Source organism: Dermacentor variabilis, chromosome 5 (assembly GCF_050947875.1).
Source record: "Dermacentor variabilis isolate Ectoservices chromosome 5, ASM5094787v1, whole genome shotgun sequence".
Taxonomy (NCBI): Eukaryota; Metazoa; Arthropoda; class Arachnida; order Ixodida; family Ixodidae; genus Dermacentor; species Dermacentor variabilis.
Genome location: NC_134572.1, coordinates 68869243 through 68893310, shown reverse-complemented (window position 1 = coordinate 68893310; position 24068 = coordinate 68869243). Strand labels below are relative to the sequence as shown.

Here is a 24068-nt window from a genome sequence, read left to right as displayed (position 1 = left end):
CATTTCAAATGAACATATGCTGTAAAAAGCTGTCACTCGTTTTTCATCCATACTTTTTTTTTAATTTGTGATGAATCACTCTGCACGCACACTTCATCGCATTATTTTCTAGTTTACTTGCGTTTTGTTTATATTGATGGTCCGGTTCGCATGATTTTGCATGTGGTAATATTCGTTCATAGAAGGTCTCGCTTGCAGATTTTACGTTGGTACCTCTTTCTGTATTACAATGATACTATGTTCTTTGATATGCTGTGTCAATAAAGTCTAATTTAAATGTATCTGCCGAAAACGCGTGCTGCAGACTAAGTGGTCTACTAAATTTTACAGTGAAGAGTCGCATTGTCGCCGTGACTTATGCGACGTAAGAAGCAGTGACCAAATACAAACGGCAGCAATAAAGGTATGCATGCGTTCCCTGGAAACCATGTAAGAGCAACAGCGCGGAATGTAACGACGTTGTAAAAATAAGAATATGTATCTCTGAAAATTCATCAGACTTTATAAGACATGCTGCACGCAGCAAGGAAGTCCGCAAAAATATTAACCAACAAGAAAGAAGAAAATGATGCTGGTATATAGGTTAAGCGCCACTGTGATGGCACGCAGCTCGTTTGTCGAGTGAAAATGATGATGTTCCCGTATTGCTGGAAATAAAATCACAGGGCATCAGGACAGGGCGAGCGAAATGATAAGGTAACGTCATATAGCAAAGTAAAGATAACAACTGTACAATTGCATATGCCTTCTCTCGTAAAAATGCGATGTATATAGTTGCCGTTAAAGTGAACAGATACTTGTGATGTATTTTTTTAGTTATGTAGAACATCAAAAAGAGTAAAAGCACCGAAATCATTTGTTGAGTCAGCATAATAAAAGCTGCAACCAAACATACGTACGGTTGCATTATCGCGTATCTATCCGGACATCTTGGCTAACTAGAACTGACAAACTATACGGCTAATAATCATCAGTTCTCAGAAAGCGCTCGTCGACTGTCCTTTTCACGTTGCCTTCGTTGTACGCGCTGGTTTGAAGCATGCGACAACCAACCAAATCACGTTTAGTAACGTATCTCCTCGTATGTATATTCGCCCACCGGATCCTTACGTCCGTCTCGCGAATGTACAAGTTGGTTTGTTTAGTTATCAGCGTCCCAAATCATTAGCACTGTATACAGGGAATCATGAGACCTTCTACCGTCTTCCTCTCCGATTGTTGGGCGCAGATCCCGATTCGGCGGAGGGCGAGCAGCAGCCCAACAACCACCGGCCGGGCCCCGACGAGGACGCGCAGGCGGCTGCCGAGGCGGCCACCAAGATCCAGGCCACCTTCCGCGCCTACAAGGTGCGCAAGGAGGTGCGCCTCGGAGGAAGCAGCGCCGCGGGAAGCGAGGCGAACCTCTCGCCGTCCCGCACGGACCCAGCCATGAAGGAGCCCGAAGAAGAAAACGTGAGTGCGGCCTGGTCGCTGATGAGCGTCCGTGCTCCTCATTAGTGACCCGCCTGGCTCGCTTTGTACTTGACCCGCAGCGGAAGGAAAGCGGAGCACATTTATGTTCGCTGTTTGAATTATCGAAACAAGAGACGCGGATTCGTGTTAGTTCGAGTAGCTGATTTTCGCGGCGAATTTGTGTTCTTTCTATCTATCTATCTATCTATCTATCTATCTATCTATCTATCTATCTATCTATCTATCTATCTATCTATCTATCTATCTATCTATCTATCTATCTATCTATCTATCTATCTATCTATCTATCTATCTATCTATCTATCTATCTATCTATCTATCTATCTATCTATCTATCTATCTATCTATCTATCTATCTATCTATCTATCTATCTATCTATCTATCTATCTATCTATCTATCTATCTATCTATCTATCTATCTATCTATCTTGTCCCTTCATTCATTCATTCATTCATTCATTCATTCATGCAGTCGCTTGTTTTGCTTGTTTCGTTCGTTTGTTTATTTTAAAACGTGTTAGCTTATTTGTTTTCTCGTCCGCTACACACGTCTGCTAGTTCTTTACCGTTTTTGTAATTTCAATATGAAAAAATAAGAGTAAGGCACCTCGAAAACAGGAGGTACATTGCGCTCGACAAGTGATCACTGAAAAAAATAAGCGCGCACAAACGGGCTCCAGTTTCAACGCGCTAGAAGTTCTTTCTTCGTTTTTCTCCGGAATTGTGGCACTGTGCGCACTAATTACGCGTCATCATGTTACGTCGTTAAAAAGTAAAAATAAAGGAACAGGATATGCCGCTTTTCTATAAAGGCTGGCTGATGAAAGCCTCGTTAGACACGCGCGATGAAGGTTAGCGCGGAATAACGCTCCGTCATAAACCCGCTTTAATTCGTCCCCCGACCTCATTATCGAAAAAGAAAAACATAATTATTTGTGAAAGACCACCTCAACGCGTAGAAGCAACGGCCTTATACATATTGCGCTGCGCCGTTAATTGTTCCGCTGAGTACATTGTCTTTGCTTTTGTGATACCCATTCAGAAATCTCATTTCTCCAACCACGTAATTACCCATGACGCATTAATATAAAATACCCTATATAAGGTATCTTTAACAGAATTTTTAAATATCGCTTGTGGCATGTAGCGCAGTTCTATTCCTTGAGATGCATTACTCCATAGGGAGATATTACATGCAGGGTAGATTTTAATAAAATATTATTTTATTATAGACATTTCGCTAATTAACTCGTAAGCTAATCGCTTTACGGTACGAGCTCTAATTTACAAATTGTAGCCGGTTAGATTGCAAGGCATATTTACTTTGGAACGAATTCTGAGGAAAACACCAATTTAGAGGTAAGCCTTCTCAAAATGTGCAATTGGTGTTCACGTTAATTTTGTGCTCTAATCCATGAAAAAAAATCTGTATGAAAAAGAAAAAAAATGAAAAAGTGGACCGGTACAGTTTTATCGCCAATTTGATAGCGCTTATATCTAAATTGGTGCTGATTCCAAACTTTATCCAAGTGCATGTGCCTTGAGAACTCATTGGCCACAATTCGTATAAATTGCAGCACGTGGCCTAAAAAATATTGAATAAAAAGCTAATTAGCGAAGTTTCTATCCAATTCTGTTGCTTTTTGTCGCCTGTAAATGTTGCTTCACTTTACTATGGAACACTATGTGGCAAAGGTTGCTCCACAGGCGTTAGACACAATATGATGGGAAGTAACCTCGCCTGCCTTGAGATCAACAACAAACCTGTTACGCGCAATGAATGGGAACGTTTAATGCACATGGAGCGATGTAATGAAGCCGCGAGGTTCCGCGAGCATACAGGAATATGTGGTGCATGAGTAATCAAAGAAGTTGGCTGGAAAAAAAGCAGAAAGGTATATCTGGGCACGTGTTACTTGTGACATAGGTGAAAACCAAATAGATATTTCGACGTGGCAGTCTTCAAAACTCTTTATGTTGGCAACAACGTGTCATCTTAAAAAATATTAACATGTTTAAAACAGCAAAAACATTTTCCTTGTGGCTTTTCCGACACTATCACACATCAAACAACCAGAGGAAGGTCAAGCCAATATCCACATAAATATCGTCTGTGGACGCCCTGTACATATATTCGCTCCATTATGGCGCATTACTGCGCTAGTTAAATGCTTCAGGTACAACGTAAAAATTATAAGTGGTGAACGCAATATAATTTCACCGACGTAAAATTATTGCCTGAAAGACAAAAAAAAAAACATTTTCTAGTGGGGGTTGTAAAGGAGCGTTAGAATGCAGACGTTTGTTTGAAATATCAATATATTAAAAAAAATTGGCGGACCATCCATCCTTTGGAGATTATTGGCGACGTTAATGCGACTAGCAATCTGTCTGATGATGGGTGTGTAATTGATGATGATATGTTCTATATGTCATTCTAATTATTATGAAGAGCGGCACATATTCAGTAGCAAACATCCAGTGGCACACACTCACTGCTAGGAAGCGTGCTAGGAAGCGAGCTAGGAAACGAGCTAGGAAGCGAGCTAGGAAGCAAGCTTTTCGCCCAAGGGCAACGAGAACGTGCACACGTCCTAATTCCAAGTGACCCAAATTGGCATAAAAAAAAAGAGGTTAGTTGAAAACTGGCTCATACCCTGCGGCGCATGCCCAGCCACCCAAGGTGGCGTGAAAGGAAAACGGATTGACAGGCGCATAAATATATACCGGAAAGTACGCGAGGCATCCTATGAATGCTAATCGCATTAAAAATGACATTCCAATCAATACTCATTGCATTTTGTCCCACGTACAGCTGACGCTAACGTGGACACATGATCGTGCTTACCGAATAACTTGCCTTTTATGATGCTGTTAAATCTGTCCTAGTTGCACGACATGCGCGTTTTATTCGCGTGATGTGCGCGTCTCGAAATATAAGTGCGCCTTGCACCGTCCTTGGTGGTTTTAATTACAGAAACCGCCAATGGAAAATCTAGCTTAGCCACACACGATGCCGCAAAGCCACAGTCGCAGGTGGCAAGCAGTGGAACTTGAGAAAAAGAAAAAAAAATGTGATTAACATTTAGCGTTATTACGAAGTAAGCGGCATATTCAGCAAATTCAATGAGAGATTCCATTTTCTAAAAAGCACTAAGGTTCAAGCAGCGTGTGTGTTAAAACACGAAAGAATATTAACATACCGTGAATACATCTCCCTCTTCGCGACCGCAAGATTACAGTACGCCGCAGAATAACTATAGGACGCTTCGGTATAAAGTACACTCTGCAACTTCCTATTTTTTTTTTCTTCGGGCTTCGTTCTTAAAGCAAGCGTTCAACTTGTTTTCAGCATCTATACTTCCATTTGATTTATGACAGCAGTAGCACTACGGTATTGTTTCTTCCCCCCGCGTTCGTTTAGTGGAATCTTCAGGTTGAGAAAATAGATTTTATCAAGGAGAGTGTGTATGGAGGCTAGTTGGTAAGACGTTTTTTTTTATTTTTGTGTGAACTTATACTGCGCTAGGGAGGAGACACCGTTCTGCGTTCGTCCTGTCTTCGTCTACCTCGGTGTCTCATCCCTAGCGCCGCAGTTTAAGTTCACAAGAAAACGCATTTTACCATTTCTTACTTAACCAGATACTACATTGGTAATTCCGATTGGAATCAATAACATCGGAACCAGAATTGGTAATCATGCTCCGGCCTCCAATGCTCGTATATTTTATATCGCAGTAGAGCGTGTTATTCCATGGCAAATGAGGGCGGGGATACACAAAAACGCAGGTAGAATAGAGGGAAAAAAAAGCAGATGCTATGGTAAGCTTGCCATTGTCGGCATGATTAACATAGCAATATTGTATTGTCGACGCTCACGAGATGTCGTCGGATCCACGGCACATGTCCGGCCCACGCGTTGAGGGTCAGGACGTATGCAAATGCGTACAGTGCATTCGGCTGCGAAAATGACCTAGCCAAGTGGATGCATCGTCAAGCTTTGCTCAACCGGCTCTCCCAAAGCCAGGGTCGCACTCTAGCTTCCACCGCTAGCATGAGCGTTGCGCGTAAGCACATTAGGCTTTCCAACTGACAAGCTGTGATTGTTGTGCATACCGTGGTGCATACGTTGGTATGAACAAAATGGAGAGCAGATGTCAAGGTAAATCTATCTATTCATTTCATTGGGCGTCGACAAACGCCGACGGTTTTGCATCGGTATTATCCCCACAGAGATGTTACGCCAGTAAGGGAGCTGCCTGCGTTCCTTATCGCGTCAGCGTTCTGAGCCGCCTGGTATCTGTCAGGGCGCTGTTCCTTCTGCACAGCCGCAGGGTAAATATACCTGGTAGCGAAGCTTCCATAGAAGCCCATACGTTCAAAGCATGCCGGTTCGTCGGTGTTTCATGGGCTTAGCGCCATCTGTATGTGGTGGGAACACTTCCGGCGGAAGAAAAGATAATGTGACGCCATATACGTTAAAATAAGAACCGACTCTTTCTCAAAGGCGCGAAATTTCTTTTTGTGGCCTGCCATTAGAGCTGTGTATTCAAATGCCCCACCTTTCGACTTGATGGGCGTTTCGAGTTTTCAGCGCGGAAAGCGATGCAACGGAAGGTCAGCCGCATGGATGTCAAAATCGCGCCCCTCCACAGGACACACTTTCTTTGGAGGCCGACAAAAGCTATGATTGTAGAGTGCTGGTCCCATCGTTGGACGACAAGCCCGTTGGCCAGCGCAACCAGACGAAAACAGCTAAAGTGGACCATGTTCTGGCGGTCGTAATTACTTTTGACTGAACAGGTTAAGAAACAATGAAACTACCCGCGCCACCAAGAGAGAGAGAGAGGAGAATTCAGGAAAGGCAGGGATGTTAACCAGTCAATAGTCTGGTTGGCTACCCTACACTGGGGGATGGGAGAAGGGGAAGAGAAAGAAGGGAGAGAGAAGGTGTAGATATGCGTACGGACAGCACTTCAGTTAGAGTCGCTCGAGCAAACCAGAAGTTCTGAGAAAACACAAAAGTGCCTTCACTGCCTTCTGAGCCGATGATCGGTCGGGACGGTGCTCTAATATGGACTGTTCACTCAGAGGACGATCGTCTAGTTTCCTCAATGTGTTGGACAAAGACTGTCTTTGTGCTTGAAATTGTGGACAATGGCACAATAAGTGGTCAATGTTCTCCTCGCATCCGCAAACATCACATGCAGGAGTATTAGCCATTCCAATTAGTGCTGAGTAGGCATTCGTGAAGGCAACTCCAAGCCATAACCGACACAGAAGAGACGCTTCACGTCGGTGTAGACCCGCTGGAGGTTTGAGTTGAAGTGACGGGTTTAGTCTGTGCAGTCTTGTGCCCCTTGTATGTGCGGTGTTCCACTCTGCCAAGGAGATCGTGCGTGCTAGAATGCCAAGTTGCCTCGCAGCGTCGGTCCTTGAGAGAGGAATGAGGACGCAGCGGTCTTCTTGGTTTGACGTCCGAGCTGCCTTATCGGCGTCATCATTTCCAAGGATACCGCAATCCAATTAAGACAAGCGTCGACGAACAACACAACACAACGTGTGAGGGGAGCGTATTGTAACAGGTGAAATTTACGAGCGCGTCTTTCTGCGCACTTCATGAGTTGCATTGCATTGCAAGTGATAGCGGCGTCATCGCCCCCTCTTATGGTGGGCGCTGAAAAATGGCATTTAGGCTATTGATAACGATAACGTAAAACATAGTTCTCTTTTCTTGACTCGCCACGCTTACAAAAAATTGACTGGGCATTTCGCCGACCAAAGGGAGTAGTGCGGCCACGGCCGGAGTAGGGGCGCCACACGCCGGGAAGACGTCATGGCCGCGTCACGGTGACGCCTCCCTTACAGGGGAAGGCTAATCGTTCTGCAGGCACTCCTAATAAAGTTGCTTCACTCACTCACTCACCGCACCACAGGTAATGGAAGGGAGCGCCTGATAGTAGCAGTGCCACAAATATTTCAGAAGATGTTGCCGAAGATACAATTTCGGAAGGATGGCTTCCACACATTGAAAAATCGCTCGCGATTCTGAACTCAGCTTCTCTTCGTAACGACGACGGGAGATGGTCGTAATACATACCTCGAATTGCAGATAAAGACGCCGACGAGCTTCGTTGAAGAGCCTGGCTATCAAGTTCCAGGGAAATCTTTCTGAAGAACGTTCGGGAGATTTCAGCGAGGATTACCAAAGTATCTTCGCTTCTGAAATAAGCGGGCGCAGTGCAGGGATGCTACAGTACATAGTAGCGGTACACGCACTGGGGCTCCTAATACTGCGCTCGATCTTTCTGTCTCTCTCTTCTTGTGCGGTGGCCTGTTCCCCGATTTCGCGCATTTAGCGATCGGCCATTAATGGTACACGTCCAGCCTCGCTTTTCTTGGTGACCGCGAGGGCTTCCAGAAAAGCTTGCAGGCGAGCTAGCGCAAATTCCGCTTGGAAAAGAGGGCGCAGAGTACCTCCACGCGGGAGAAAGCTCGCACCAAAAAAAAAAAGCACTCATTTGCTGAGGATGTTTCATCCTTGCGTCCCTGAGGTTTATAACGCAACAGCGTAACACACAGCGTTCTTTTTTTTTCATCCCCGTTATCGCACTTTTTTCCACGTTAGCATAAACCAAGCGTGAAATCTTTATAAGCTGCGTGAACCACGTAGCTCCTAGGTAACAGGACATCTGCGGGCTTCGAGTCATGACGCCACACCAGGGTTTTTCCATCGAGGGCGGGAGTAACACTTAACGCGCTTTTGCCTTTTGTTTTTCCTAAGGCGCAGACTTTATCGTTCTCCTAGCCTTGGTGCCTGACGTCACGGCTCGAAAAGCGCAGGCCTCCTCTCATCCATGGACGGTGTTGCGTGAATCAGGTTCCTGAACGAAGCCTCTCCGATGTCGTAACGTCTAGTCAAACACCCCTTATTACCGGCCATTTGGTAAGAAAGTAAAAGCGAGAGCGATGAAACTTTTGCTCGGCGGGACAAACCCGGAGAAATCCAAACCAGAACTGATCGATCCCGGGACCGGCGCTGTGCCAAATGGACCGCGAGTTCGTCTGCGCCAGTGTGCGTTCGAAATAGCTCCCACTGCTTCTTACGAAACGTGCGACGCTTCTTGGTTGGCTGGCTAGTCGCAAGTGAAGTGATGGGGTCCGCTATATGTACACATGCAGTACACACGGTTGCAGATGTCGAACGAGGCTTGACGAATACGTAACAAAACTGAACAATATAACACTAAATTGGTAATCGAGAGTAATCAGTAAAATTTGACGAAACAAGAAAAGCCACGCAACAACAACAAACAAACCACACGACCAGGAAACGATAAGCACGCTAATGTACGCGTCTTACGCAAGGCATAAAGCATGGTACTAAAACCATCCAAAGTCCAGAGCCGATTCACCAGGTGAGAAGACCATCGGAATAGCAAAACTCTTCAGAGGAGCATGAAAATTCCAAACGTGGAAGAGAAAGTGAGGAGCAATACGTTCACTTGTCACTGAACACAAAAGAGGCAATTGCTTTTATGACAGCTACACTTTCTTTTTTCGTTTGAAAGCCTCACTTCAAATTCCTCGTACCATTCCTATTTAGCAGTTGCATTCTAATTTATAACTTTACTTACGATTCACCTTTACCGTCTATCCTGCGTGGTTGCTCCGTGGCCATGGCATACAGCCATACCGCACGAGATTATATTCCCGGCCACCACAAAAACATTTCGATAAGCGGGTGGAAGGGGAATTGACAAAAGGTAGGGAAGGGTGGGGTCAGTGCGACGGAACGTAAGAATATTCGTGCAACGGGAATATCGGTAAGCGTTAAAGAACCTCATCTGTTCAAAATTATTCCGAAGCCCTTCATTGAGGTCTCTTAAGAGCCCCTGCGTAGCTTTTGATCGTTAAATACAATCGATCCGCCAATTATTCAGCCAGATAATCGATCACCCAACTCCCGATTTCTTATAGTCAATCCCCTATAACGTACAAGTACCATTAATTGGGAGCAAGAAGTAAAAGAGGGCGATGATGACGACCAAAGTAGGAAGGAAGGGGTGGCTCTGTAGATGCTGACCAGGAAGGCTATTACCGTCGTTGAGAATTTCGTCGCAGTAAAAAAGGCAGCGATGGCGTCGATAAGCGTCATCGATGCTCCTCACCCAGTACGAGCCGTGTTATGTTTACAAGTATTTGAACATGCGGGGCTAAACTTCTCTTTATTAGTAGTTGTACTGTTTCCGTCCCGCGTACTCTGCGAGTTCTGAGTTATATACGACAAGGCAAACGTTACGCTCCTGTGGACGAACATTATACAGCAGACAGTTTTAGCTGCGCGACCGCAGCAGCTCTGCGTACGCAGAAAACCCGAGGAGGCGACAGTGCGCATGCGCAGTGCGCAGCAGCACGCACGGTCTCTTTCGTGCGCCCACAGCTTTTCAAAAGCTCCGTAGCGTCCACTGCGGGCTGTGCCGTCTTTGCGGGACGTTCTCGCGTGTTCTCGTGTGTCCACGAGACCGCATTTTTCGATGTTTCTCCGGCCGAAGATATGACTCCAGCTTGGGGTTTGAATAAGCGGCTTATATTGGCTACACAGTTTCAGAAGCCTTCATGGCGGCGCTGAGTAGCACACTATCAGCTTTTGCGCGTGCAAGTCAGCAATCCCATTTCTCAACTTTTGCGTCCGGCCAACTATTGCCGTATCGCGCGCGCGCGCGCGCTTTGCTACGTAGACGCGACCTTGCGCGCTGCGTACGTGGGTGGTTGCGGACGCCCAACTGAAAGTGTCTAGTTTTACAATAGCGTTTGTCACCTTACGTACGTTAAGCTTAAGAGAGAGAGAGAGAGAAAATAATGCAGAGAAAGGCAGGGAGGTTAACCAGAGATAGTTCCGCTTGGCTACCCTGCGCAGGGGGAAGGGTTAAGAGGGATAAAAAGAGAAACAGAGTAGAAGGGGGAGATAGAAAGAAAGGGAGACAAGCACGAACAAAGCGCGTACACTACAGAGCGGTAGGGGGCGGCATTCTTAGAGTCTGTCGTGAAGCCCCGTAGACCGCAAGAACATTACTAGCGCGAGTAAGGCCTTCAACGCGGATGTTCTTTCGGAGCATTGGCCTAAAGCTTTAAGTTCTGAAAGTGGACGATTGTCCAACTGGTCCAGTACTCTGCACATCACTTGTCTCTCAGCACTGTATCGCGGGCAGACACAGATAATGTGTGCGAGCGTCTCGTCGGTGTTACATGTGTCGCACGTGGGGCTGTTGGCCATTCCTATGAGGAAAGCATAGGTGTTTGTAAAGGTAACGCCTAGCCACAGACGGTAGAGCATGGTCTGTTCACGTCGTAGTAATCCAGGCGGGAGGTGCATCCGTATGTCCGGAGACAATGAACGCAACCGACACATCGTGAAAACATTTGAGTCCCACAGGGGCAAAGTACACTCACGGGACATCAATCGCAGCTCAGCCGCAGCGTCTGTTCGCGAAAGCGGAGTGGAGACTCGTTGACCACTTTCATGTGCAGATCGGGCGGCTTCGTCGGCGTGGTCATTCCCGCTGATGTTACGATGTCCTGGAAGCCACTGAAAGATTATGTCGTGTCCCTTGTCATAGCTTTGATGATATATGTGCCGAATTTCTGAGGCCAGTTGTTCATTCGGTCCGTGGCGCATTGGACTTCGTATGCACTGAAGGGCTGCCTTGGAGTCACTAAAGACTGTCCATTGTTGCGGTGGCTTAAGCAATTTCATGGGATGTTGCGGTGCACGTCCTTACTAGACGAGTTTGCGTTAAAGCTGCAGCGTAGAAAGACCCACAGGAACGAGCTGAGAACGCTCAGAGTTTACCAATGGTTTGATAATGCTTGTGTGGCCGCGAAAATGTGTGACAATACCACATAGCAAAGAAAGAAAGAAAGAAAGAAGGAAAGAAAGAAAGAAAGGGGTGAACGGGGAGGTTAAACAGGTTGTACTTGGTTTGCTACACTACTGGGGGAGAGCGAGAGTGGGAAAAATAGAAAAAAAAGGCAAGGGAGAAGAAAGAAGAGAACAAGTGAAGCAAGCACGCACACATGAAAACATTCACGCGTAATGGCAGGCAGTCGCAGAGCTCAGTCGTCTTCGTAAAATGCGGTAGTGCTCGTGTGGCCCTGCCATCTTGTCGGCTTAAAGCGGCACGCAATGCTTGTCTTTCCTTGTCAAAAAAGGAGTGGATCAGGAAAAACAAAATATCCAGTGAGGACGACTGCATATTTGGCTACACGGTTATTGACAGAAACTCCGAAAGGCGGATGCGCGAAACCACAGAAGTCGCTCACGTGGAACGGCATGAAAAAAAAAAAATCTGCGTCAGCCGTTCTTCGAAGCTGTCCTATACAAGGAGTTGAAGAAATCGAAACTTGCACTCCCCACGCGTTTGCAATGACCGGTGTTGTCAACACGTGGTTGACTTAAGTCGACCTGTGTGTTACCTTTCTTTCCAGTGTTGTCACAAAAATTTATAGGCATACAAGCATAATGACACTTTCAGCTGGGGATGAGCCCTGCGCTTTGTCTGCACCTTTCCGTTTACGCCTATGCGCGCTGCAGCTTTAACGTGCCTCGCCAACCAGCAGCCCGTATCGACGCCTTGCCGAGTGCGTCTTTGACGATCCGAGCGCGGCCCTTTACGGCATCCGGCTACGGATACGGCCACATCAATACGTGGCACGGCGAAAGCCACCGGTACTAAATGACGCAGACCGCAAGAGTGCGGTTTCAAATACCCCACCTCCCCGCAATCCTCCAGACAACTTTTCCAATTAAAAAATCCTCGACCAAGGAGATCTGGTCGTATCAAATGACGCCGCTGTGTTGTCGCAGCTTCCCACTTGTCCGAAAAAAGAAAACCCCGTCACTCCTCTCTTTCCAAAACAACCTCGACGGCAACGTCCACGGTGGCGCCGAGCCGAAATTAAATTCGCAAAGCTCGCAGCTCGCCGCCCCCGCGGCGACACTTTCGACAGGTTGAAACCTCATGCGGAGCCGAGGCGTTACCGTTATCGCAACGCGCCACACGCCGTCGTCTCGCGTATAAACGTTGTTGAAAGCGTGTTCCGCAGCGAAGCCTCGCTTTTTCGTGCAATTTAAACGCCCGACGCGAAATGTTGAATAAACAGCAAAACAGAGTATACGCGCACTAGATCATGAAGAAAAGAGGGTTAAGAGCAAATAACAAGATAAAAAAAATGTAGTAAAAGCAGAAAGCAACCAGAAGGGGAGTATGAAACGGGCGGTAGCGACTGTATCCTGTACGCCACGGTGTAGAAGTAAAAATTGAAAAGAAATATTGACCGTCTCAAAGACTCCTTTGATGCGCGTCACTCTAGACGGTCTCTTTCCACACACGTGAGTGCTGTAGCGTTTGTACGATATTTGCTTTCCCACACTGAGTACTCGGAAGCGACTTCTTGGAGGTGGAAGGAGCTATAAAACATGTTGCGCGCGCAGAGGTGGCCTTCCGGCATAGAGTATTCGCCTTGTGTATTGGTAGTACTGTGTTCGAATCCCGGTACTGTCGTGATTAAAACGGGAAAAACACGAGACAAATAATTATGCAGGAGGTATCGTGCTGAAAATGACTTAATGGGATGTTTTTATAGCACCATAACAGCGTTTTTCTATCGGAAGTCACGCCCATAAAAAGTACAAATTTGTTTAGTTAGTAAAACCGTGATTACGTGCAGCTGTACTTCGTGTCTGTCTGCAGAGTGCATGTTTAGCTGTGTGCAGAGCGCACGTTTAGCCGCACGGTGAACTAGGCCTGGAAATTATGAGTAGTTAGTATATATTATAGTTATCCAGGCGCACAAAAGATATCCAGCGTACAGAAAAATGCCCTGGTGGCGCAAGAGGACTGGCAACCGAACACTTCACCTTATCGTGTACCGCTCCACTTCAACAAAAAAGAAGACCAAAAATTGTATTTTTATGCATGTGCCAAAATTGTACGTGTCAAAGCCACAATCCGATTATAAGGCACGCCGTAGTGGGTGGCTGCGGAATAATTTTGACCACCTGAGGTTCTTTAACATGCACCTAAACCGCAGTGCAGGGGCTTCTTTTTTTTTGGCAATTCTTGCCCATTAAAATGCGGCCGCCGCGGCGGGGATCGCACCGACGTCCTCGAGCTCAGCAGCGCCACGCCATAACCACTAAGCTACTGCGGCAGGTCCAGTTTTTCTCAATAGTTTGACTAAATTTAGCTGAGAGGCCATGTATAAACGCTGGTGAGCGTTCGACACAAGACACTGGCATCGTATCACAAGTCACCATTTCCGGTACTGTCAACGAATTCGGTTGCGAGGTGGCTGGGCTGCGTGCGGTTTGCACGCCAAATTTCGGCTGCAAATGATGCCGCGTGCAGGACTGAGTAGACGGTTGAAAGGCCGCATACACAGGTAAAACGTGCGCGTGCTTTCTCTTTAATTAAGCGTACATGTTACTTGCCGCAGCAGAGCTTAAAACGTGCTCATGAAAGAGTCTCGGTAGCCGATGTTAAAGGGCCAGGACCCGGCACATGTAGCAAACTACTGCGCATCTGGAGAACGGACATTTCCAGCTACAGAGAATAACAAAGAATGTTACGGGTACCGTAAGAGAAAAGAAAGCCACCGCACCGCGCTTATGATATACGAGGTTCTAAAGCCAAAAGCCTCCGGGGATTTAAAAAAATAAGTTAAATGTGAGTAAAAAACCTGCAACTCGCTGCTTTCGGTTTAAGAAGTTTAACCGGTAATGGCTAGGGCGAACCATAACGACAGATTACATTTTCCGCGTTTCTGCGACGGTCCAGTTTATGCGGATCAAGTGTCTACCACAAAAACTAAATCTTACGTCGCAACAGCTACCTTTGTTCCAATCATCTGCAGTTTCTCCTTTTTTTTTCTTTTTTTGTGCTGTTTGTGAGATTGCCACCACCAACCTTCGAAATTAGTCCGCATATCGAATGTCCTTCCGCTCGGGGCGCTTATTGCCGGTGTGTAGGCATGTGGAAATGTGTAACGGTTCCAGGACTTACTTTTGTAAATGCGGTTGTTCGCTTTAAATCGGGGTTACAATCAGGACTCGATGGGACCCAAAGGTCAGTGGGAGGCTTCGCATTGGGTGCTCACGGGAAGACTACAAATGAAGTTGTGCAAGGTGATATGGGCTGAACTAGTTTTGCAGTGAGGGAAGCTAAGCTCGCAGTAAAATTGAGTATGAAGAACGACTGAGGAATATGGAAGGAAAGTAAATGGGCTGTGAGAGTGTTGAGGCATCTGTACAGGAAAAACATTGATTCCCGGTGGAGGAAAAGAACTAGGAAGCTTACCAGCAAGTACGCGGCCTGTAGGGTGGGCAACACAGCAACAAAGAACGACAAGCGGGAAGTCAGAGAGGCTGAAATAGTGTCATGGGTGGCGGCAATGGAAAAGAAGCCTGCCATGAGTAACTACCTAAGAGGAAAAAACGAAATCAGGAAAGAAACCATTTATGATAACTCAAAGGGAAGCTCATTACTTTTCGAAGCGATATCGGGATGCCTTAGAACACGCACCTATAAAACGAGATGTAAGAAGCAAGAAGAAGCATGTGCTTGCTGTGGTAAAGCTAGGGAAACTATGGAGCATGTTTTATTAGAATGTGAAGACGTCTCCCCAGCGGTCGATTTAGGCACCACTGGCCTCCTTGAAGCCCTTGGGTTCAGCGAGAGCAGTGGAAAAGTAAACATGTCCGCAATAGGGATTAGTAAGAGGCGATTGGAGGATTGGTGGAAGAAAAGTAGGGAAACGGCAAAAAACGAAGACGTACAAAAGCACAGTTCGCAATAGGGGATCAGAAAATTTGGTTGTGGGAGTTCAAAGGTGTGTTTCTTTTTCTTGTTTAACCTAGGTAGGACATTAGGCAGTATAATAACAAGAGCTTGGTGGCGCAACCCACCGCCCCATTCGAAAGGGGACGCTCATAACATACATCCATCCATCCATCCATCCATCCATAGTTTCGCTTATGTCTCGCTAACCATCGCCGATAACACGAAATCGCTGAAGAAAAAAAAAACAGTGATTGTCAGTGTCGAGCCAACGTGAAATTTCGTTGCGTTAATTTCAAGTTAATAGCACGAAGTGTCGCTGTCAGTAATCCCTAGAGTACCGACAAGATAAGATGCAGTGATTCGTGCAGACCAGCGACGCTCTCCCAGCATTGCTCTTGTTTTCGGAAGCGGGCGGTTTACTTCTTAAAAAAGCGACGCTTTGCGTGACATCCTGTTTTTTCCCTTCTGGCGAGCACTACGACGGCCGAATGCTGCAAGGGCCGCCAGGCTACCTCCCGAAATCGTTTAGCGAAGCGCCATTACTTGTGCTTATTATTTGTTGGTTGGCAGCTCTGCTGGCCATGAACGAACGCGGAGATGTTGCTTATAACACGCGTGTATACTTATTTGTGAGCTGCACCACCCTGGGGAGCGGAGCGCGAACGCGCACGCGCAGACACACACATGCATGCACAGAGAGCCCGCTAAACTAGCACTGTAACCAATGCATACTGGCAATCCTCGTGCCACCGTTCGCCCCTCTAGACCACCGCACGTGCACATATGTCTTAGAGCATGAGCACAGTTGTAGGAGCACTGATGAATACGTCATTCAACTCAGGTCAGTACGTTGGTGAATACATCTGTATGTGCCTTGGAGGCCGAACAACTAGTTCAACGCTCGTTTAACATAGTTTTGAAATTGGGCACTATCTACAGTGTACAGCAGGAGTGCTTGCCGTAGTTAATTGAATTGAAACGTGTATACATTTGTTTCTTGGAGACTATATAATTCTCAAGCAAAAAATGCCTCATCGAAAATAATGTTTGACGTCCTTTTAGCTGCTGTTACACATCCATTTCTTAGACAAACCCTTAAATTGAGCTAAAAAAATTTGAGCGGAAAGTAGCTGTGCCATTCGTTCTGTTGCAGGAAAGTGAAGCGCTCAGTCTGACATTTCCCTGCTCAGGCTTTTTGGGTCCCGAGACAATGGCACAGCTTCATGCTCTATATTGATTACGCGTTCGGCCATCAGATGAACTGTGCAAGGCATACTGCGGAGGTGCTTTTCAATATAGTCTAAAAAAAATGCGGCCTCGGATTCATTGAACAAATATCAGAGCTTCACGACTAACGCACACACACAATCCAAGCCTCTCTCTATTTATCTATGTAGCCATAGCGCCAAAAAAACAATTATTATTATTATTATTATTATTATTATTATTATTATTATTATTATTATTATTATTATTATTATTATTATTATTATTATTATTATTATTATTATTATTATTATTATTATTATTATTATTATTATTATTATTATTATTATTATTATTTCATTTCTTGACATGACAGAACCAAAGAAACAAGCCGCAATATAGCTCCAAAATAAGGTTCCTAAATGTAAAGCCACGACCACCGTAGTAGCATCCATTAGAAAACTGCCGCGTCCAAATGTGCAGTACATCCACCTACTGGTCCCGAATTTTAAGTCTACTAGCACATTTACGGTTCACTCGCGTGTAGCGGAGAGGCGGTGAGTTTAATTTCCGTCACGCTGCAGGCACGAAAGAATCGCGCGCCAATGAGCGCAGTCGAACGTATAACAGCGACATTTGGATGTACGACACGCTGGCGACAAATCTTCGTAATGCGATCTGATGGCCGGCAACGGCGACTCGGCTGTAGAGAATATTTCCGACCAACGACGTTTACCGTCGACGAGCTCGCGCTCTTGTATAACACAAACGCCTTATAGGCCCGCGGCAACGGTTAATAATTCCTCCGTGACAGCCACAACTAGGCCCGTTACGCTACGGTCGTTTTAATGAAACGAAAGCCGCTCTCGAATTACGTCCACTTAGTTGCCGGCTGTGCTCGGCGCCGAGCAGAATTTCCAAGCCACGTTGAAGTAGGGTATTAAGCGTCGGGCTGCGAACGCAGGTCACATTCGCGAGACCGCGGCCTGCGCACGTGGGGCGTGTGCCGATTGCGTGCCCCGTACGAACGCTCTCGGTTGGGTCATTTGTCAAGCGAGTCGCGTCGCAGGTGGACCGGGCCACGCTTTCTGAGCGCCGTCGGTCCTCAAACGCCAGCGAGTGCAACAGCCCGTGCAACGTCTTTTCCGACGCCGCGGTTTTCGCTGCCCGGGCAGAGTTGTGCAATCGTTGCTTCATTCGCGCCGCTCCTTTTTTTTCTACACTCGTAGAGAGCAGCCTCACAGACGACGAAAACTATTTTTTGTGTAACTGAAAGCGTGCGAAGGATACAGAACTACGTGGAAAGGCGGGTAGGTTAATCGTGTAATGTCCTTGCGTCAGACGTAATATACGCCCCGTCCTTTAAACTAAGTTAATCTGCAGACGTTCCACCAAGGAGACTCTGCTAGATGACAACAGAAAATTATATTCGCTAACCCTCAGCGCGCCTTCTTGATGTTAATTTTCCCTAGAGGTGAATTCCAAACGTGTTTCCATCCGAAAATGTGGCGCAGAACATAAAGCACCCTATAGGGAGTTACAGCGTAAACGAATGAAGAGATCTGGGAGCTTTCAGCATATATGTATTCGAATCAACGCAAGTAATGAAAATGTTTTTTTTTCTTGCCCGCGAAAGCTCGTAACTACGCGATTACCTACGAAATAAGGCTATAAAAATTTTCGGACTTCACGACGAATTGCAGCCCTAAATTGCTAGCCGTACACTAAAGTACTCTAGTCATGCCGTGGTCGTTATGCGTTTTGGATACTTGTAGTTTGTTCGCCCAATTTCGTGCCGAAAAGCACCACCAAAAGCACGACCGTAGCTCAGCACTCAGAATAAATGCGGCGGTATTCCTACGCCTTCCGTTTGCTTGCGTTCTCGACACTGGAAAGTTAGGATCCGCGCATTCGAACACAGACAAGAGCATAGAGACAACATGGGTATGGTAGTGAGGTTAATCAGCACTGATAACTAGCAAAAGGACAAAGTGGATACGCATATAAGCGTAGGAACCGGAGAAGAGGCAAATGTTAAAAATTAAATTATGGGGTTTTACGTGCCGAAACCACTTTCTGATTATGAGGCAAGCCGTAGTGGAGGACTCCGGAAATTTCGGCCACCTGGGTTTTTTTAACGTGCACCTAAATCTAAGTATACGCGGGTGTTCTCGCATTTCGCCCCCATCGAAATGCGGCCGCCGTGGCCGCAATTCGATCCCGCGACCTTGTGCTCAGCGGCCTAACACCATAGCCATTGAGCAACCACGGCGGGTGGAGGCGAATGTTTTACACGCGCTGCGCTGATGCGTTGTTAAATTCTACGAACAGGAGGAGGGCGGGGATGTCGACGGCCGGCTGAAGCCTCGCGTCGCTCTTCGCGCTCCATCAGCCGTCCGAGCACAGCTACACTTACGTTATCGCCAGGAACAGCCGATAATATTAGCCAAACACATTATAATAATGAACAGAATCGATCTAAAGGAGCCGTTACATTACACCGGCCCAAGTGTCAGCCTCTGGAAGCGTCAGCATAGCAGCAGAAAAGTGCGGCGCCTTCATCGTGCTGATGTCACTCGAATATGTCTTCATCGAAGGACGGCCGCGCCATGTCAGCACTGTAACTGCTTTTCGATGCGTTGTTTATAATGCGTGGTCATGCTTAATTCAGTGGGTCATTAAAAACCGTCTCCTGCTAATTTCATCTCTACATCGATATGCAGAACAGCGCTTTATAATTGAACCGTAAAAAAAGGAGTTTAGAGCACACGAAAAAAAAAAGCAGCGCATAAATATGCGCGTTTCGTCGCCAAGGCTTCAGGATGTCTAGCAAAATGCATAGCGACACGGTAATGCCATGCCTCCTGTATACCTTATTCGAACCTGCCTAAAACCTAATCTTCACTGATAGAATGGCTAGCCAGTCTAAATAACTCGCGCGTCTCTAGCAAGCGGCCACAGGAAATAGGAGAGTAGATCGATAACACTGTACATTTGTATAGCGAAGTACAGAGCTGTGTGCATAATACGACCGCAGTGCTCTATAACTCTAAAGGTGAATCGCTTGTCAGACGCATGCCACTACGGGGCAATGCCTACTCGACTGTAACGCGCGCACTCGCGTTAGGCGTCTTCCCTACGTGCGAGACGTAATCAGAACGCTGAATTCAGTATTCGACACTCAAGCACCTCCACTTCGCACCCTGAAAGCGGAGCCAGTGCAGACACGCAATGCACGAATGCATTTGGGGAAAGTCCTCCAAGGGTACGCGGGTGCCACCTACAGGAGTGCCGCTACGGCGCGGAGAAATGAGCTGGAAGTAGGCCATTCAGCTCGCGCTTTCAGCGCCACTAAACGACCCCCCCCCCCCTCCCCCCTGATAGATGGAGCCATTGTGCGCGCCTGACTTTTTGGGGGGTTTCCGTAATCAGGGCGCACTGTCACAATGAGCTCGCTTCGCTCTTGCAGACATCCCGCAAACTATAATATACGTATAAAAGATCACGCTGTCTTAAACTATTTTTGTGCGCACGAGGCAGTAAAGGGTCACATTTCCTGACTTCCCTCCTTTGTTACATTCTTTTTCTAGAAAAATGCTCGCACTCATTTTTATAAGATGGGGTAGAAGGGGGGGGGGGGGGGGTAGGTCTTTCTGAATGCGAAAAAAGGCAGTCAAGCAGACACACCACTTTCTTTCAGGTCCCACAATCTTGTTGAACGCGAAAGAGTAACCCCCTGTAGTCAAGTTCTCAACCAGAAAAGTAAAACGCTTTTTTTTAACTAACCCACCAATGCAACTCGCCTCCCAACGAACGATTCTGCTCGAAATAGCGACGATGAAATTCGTCCCGCGTAATACTACAGGCGAGCTAAACCTTTTCCCCGAGGGCTGCGACGTCTAAGAAAGAAAGTTTCTGGTCTCCTTTCCAGATTCATTCCAACCACGAAGTTAACAATCGGCGACTCACATTGTATAGCGCCTTCCTAACTTGAGCTCATGTGGTTATGCAACGGCCACTTCACGCAGGTAATTGAGAAAGGACAAGCCTGGGAACAATTTGTTCGCTCAATCTTGTTCTTGTCCAACTCCCCCTCCCCTTTCCCGTTCCGTAAGAAAAAAATAGAAAGAAAGAAACTCCTGGTCTCGTTACCGTAATGTGCGAGTTCACTTTTCCGCCTGTGCTCCCTTTGATCCCTTCCTCACTTTAAACTTTATCACAGTCGTCATCACAGTAATCACGCTAATTAATTCCATCGAAGAACAAAGGCCTGTCCCGGGAGGTTTTTGTCCTCGAACGCACCTCAGCTGTCTCCATTGAGGCTTGCAAATCAACTGCCGCGCTGCCATGCGCCATCATTACTATCAACGACCAGCGTCAGACACAGTCGAACTGCACTACACTGCTTCTTGATGTGAGAGAAACCTTTAGCGGATGCAGTCACGCAGTGTCGTCATAGTGAAATCACTTGAGCGCCAATGTCAAGATCGATAAGGCCTGTTTTCAATTTATGCTGGTGCACCTTTGCTAATTTAAGAGAGCATGAAGCGTTTTATTTATAACGACGCTTGCACTTTCGGTTGTAACGTTCTCAGCCCGCATGCACATCACATACAAACACTTCCCATACGCAAGGTGTCACTACTAAAACAAAGAAACCACAGAAGCGGGCTTTCTTACATAGGCGGGCTTATTGCGGAAAAGCCAGATGTGACGAGTGTTACCGTTGCGTTTGTTCTGCTGCCTAAGGAATTGTACACGCACACAAACGTACGGGCGTGGACAGATCACAGGTGCCCCGCAAACCCCACGTGCAGTCTCCATCAAAAGTTTCGGGGCCTCTCCAAGCGCGATGATAATTGATGCCGAGGCCCGTGTTAGGGGCATCTGCATCACACCCGGCGCTCTGAAGCTCCAATACCCCTTTTGTTTCGAAATAATAATTAGACACTTAATCACTTGTACTCCTTTTTACGTAGGAGTAATAATGATCACAAAAATGTTTTAAAATAAGAAATAACTGCACTGGTTCCCGGAATCTAGAAATAAGTTAGGTAAGAGCGTAAATTAGGTCCACATACAGTCCTAGACACCCCGGAATATACAACGACAAAAGACTAGAACAGTTTGCACTGCACTCAATACAGAATATAGTGGCTCCCGACACGTAAACGTATAACGAGTTCCGAGCAGTGGCGTCACGAGGTGACTAGTGTCACTAGGGTCACTAGGGTCAGCAGCACTCGGGACCCGGTGGCCTAAACGGGCACCCTTCTGCACATTCTCATTCCTTTTTTTTCTTGTTGTTGTTTTTTGTTCTCTGTATTGAGCACATAGTGCCACGGGCGGCCGCCTTCTCGATTCTTTGACAAATCATCATCATCATCGTCGTCGTCGTCGTCATCAGCCTGGTTACGCCCACTGCAGGGCAAAGGCCTCTCCCATACTTCTCCAACTACCCCGGTCATGTACTAATTGTGGCCATGTTGTCCCTGCAGGCCGCCATTGGAATATGAACCTGACAACGTTTAACGCTAGAACGTTATCTAGTGAGGCGAGTCTAGCAGCGCTATTGGAGGAATTAGAGGGCAGTAAATGGGATATAATAGGGCTCAGTGAAGTTATTCACACTATCACCTGATTGATAGTGTGAATATGGTCTATTGCTGAGTAGCCTTTACGAAATCCTGCCTGGTCCTTTGGTTTACGGTAGTCTAAGGTGTTCCTGATTCTATCTGCAATTACCTTAGTAAATACTTTGTAGGCAACGGACAGTAAGCTGATCGGTCTATAATTTTTCAAGTCCTTCGAGTCCCCTTTCTTATGGATTAGGATTATGTTAGCGTTTTTCCAATATTCGGGTACGCTCGAAGTCATGAGGCATTGCGTATACAGGGTGGCCAGTTTCTGTAGAACAATCTGCCCACCATCCTTGAACAAATCTGCTGTTACCTGATCCTCCCCAGCTGCCTTCCCCCTTTGCATAGCTCCCAAGGCTTTCTTTACTTCTTCCGGCGTTACCTGTGGGATTTCGAATTCCTCTAGACTACTCTCTCTTCCATTATGATCGTGGGTGCCACTGGTACTGTATAAATCTCTATAGAACTCCTCAGCCACTTGAACTATCTCAACTATCTTTGACAAATACTTGTTTGTTATTTCACACACCCCATTTCACTGCCCAGCTGCAGGCATCTAAGCGCTGCACCCGGGACAGCATGCAGCAGAGCCTCATGACCTGGCCGAACCATGTCTGCTAGTATAATCCAACGCTCTAGAAAACTAGAAGGGGTTAATGGACGCCGGCGATGAAAAGTGAAACGCGCGATATCAAAGAGACGGAAACAATAGCCTGCGTTAAATTTTGCTCGTTCGAAATCGCATCGAATGAGGTCTACAATAGATGCTCCGTGAACCATGCTAAATTTTACTGCACGCAATAATAATATTTTTTAAAAAAAGAAAAGCACTTCCGCCATCGTCCTTTGGGCAAGTATGCATCTTTATTTCTTTATCTAAGGTAGGGGAGCGGGGTAGGAGGTATTCACTAAGACGACGGGTAGCCCGTGCTATGACTTTGGCAGCGGCGAAACCGACCACGTACGGAGTCACTCAATGGGTCCATAACACATTCACGCAGATCCTACCGTCTTTGCAATATGCAGGAGACTTTCTTTTGCACCATCTGTGTGGGGGAAAAGCACTCCACTAGCGCCGCGGGCATTGGAAAGCCTTTCAACACAATGATCTTGCGTTGCAGTTTCGCGAGACGGTACGCTACAGCCCCTCTACGTCGGCAAGATGACCAGTCGAGCGAGGTACCGACGCTGTTCTGAATACAAAGTAGGGGTGCTATATGCGACTTGGGTCGCATCTTTGTTCGCAGTCTCGTGGGTATACCTCCAGCTCAAGATATTCACGATGCGTCCGGCGAGAACACATAAACACTTTTATTTATTTATTTATTTATTTATTTATTTATTTATTTATTTATTTATTTATTTAAAAGTATAAACCGCTGATCGCATGTGCAGGGTTCCAGGCAGCTGTCACGCTGTTACATAAAAAAAAAGAAACCAAGAAATCGCCACCAATGCGTCGCCTTAAAGAAAGCGAGAATCGATACAAAGCCATCGTTGAGAAACACATAATCATACGTGAGCATTGTAATGAATCGGCGTGAATGAGAATAATGCGTAAAAATGAAGCCGTAATTAGACATTAAAAAGAAAAAAAAATAAGACGACAATGACAAGACAACCGCTCTTATGAACAGACGCATTCAATTTTCAACGTATATGCGCCCATAGTACCTGCGTTTTCTACAACAGGCAGTCGATTCGATTCGGCAACTAGTCGTGCAAAAAAAAGGTGTTTGACCACGTCCTTGTGGCAAAAGAAATAATAACAATAATAATAATAATAATAATAATAATAATAATAATAATAATAATAATAATACATTTATTGCCAATAATCAAATCATTACATTGTTACAGGTCTGCCAAAGCCTTTGAAGGCTTGAGCGGCAGAGCCTGGCAGGCAGA

At 46.3% G+C, this 24068-nt stretch overlaps 1 protein-coding gene across 2 annotated transcripts in view; it reads left to right on the top strand.

Moving 5' to 3' along the window:
* The window catches only part of igl (IQ calmodulin-binding domain containing protein igloo), a 242356-nt gene that overhangs the window by 191330 nt on the left and 26958 nt on the right, over positions 1-24068 (top strand). For both annotated transcript variants that reach the window (XM_075692777.1, XM_075692778.1), the window contains one exon: positions 1229-1452. In XM_075692777.1, coding sequence (XP_075548892.1) covers positions 1229-1452 — 224 coding nt within the window. The remainder of the gene's footprint in view (positions 1-1228; positions 1453-24068) is intronic.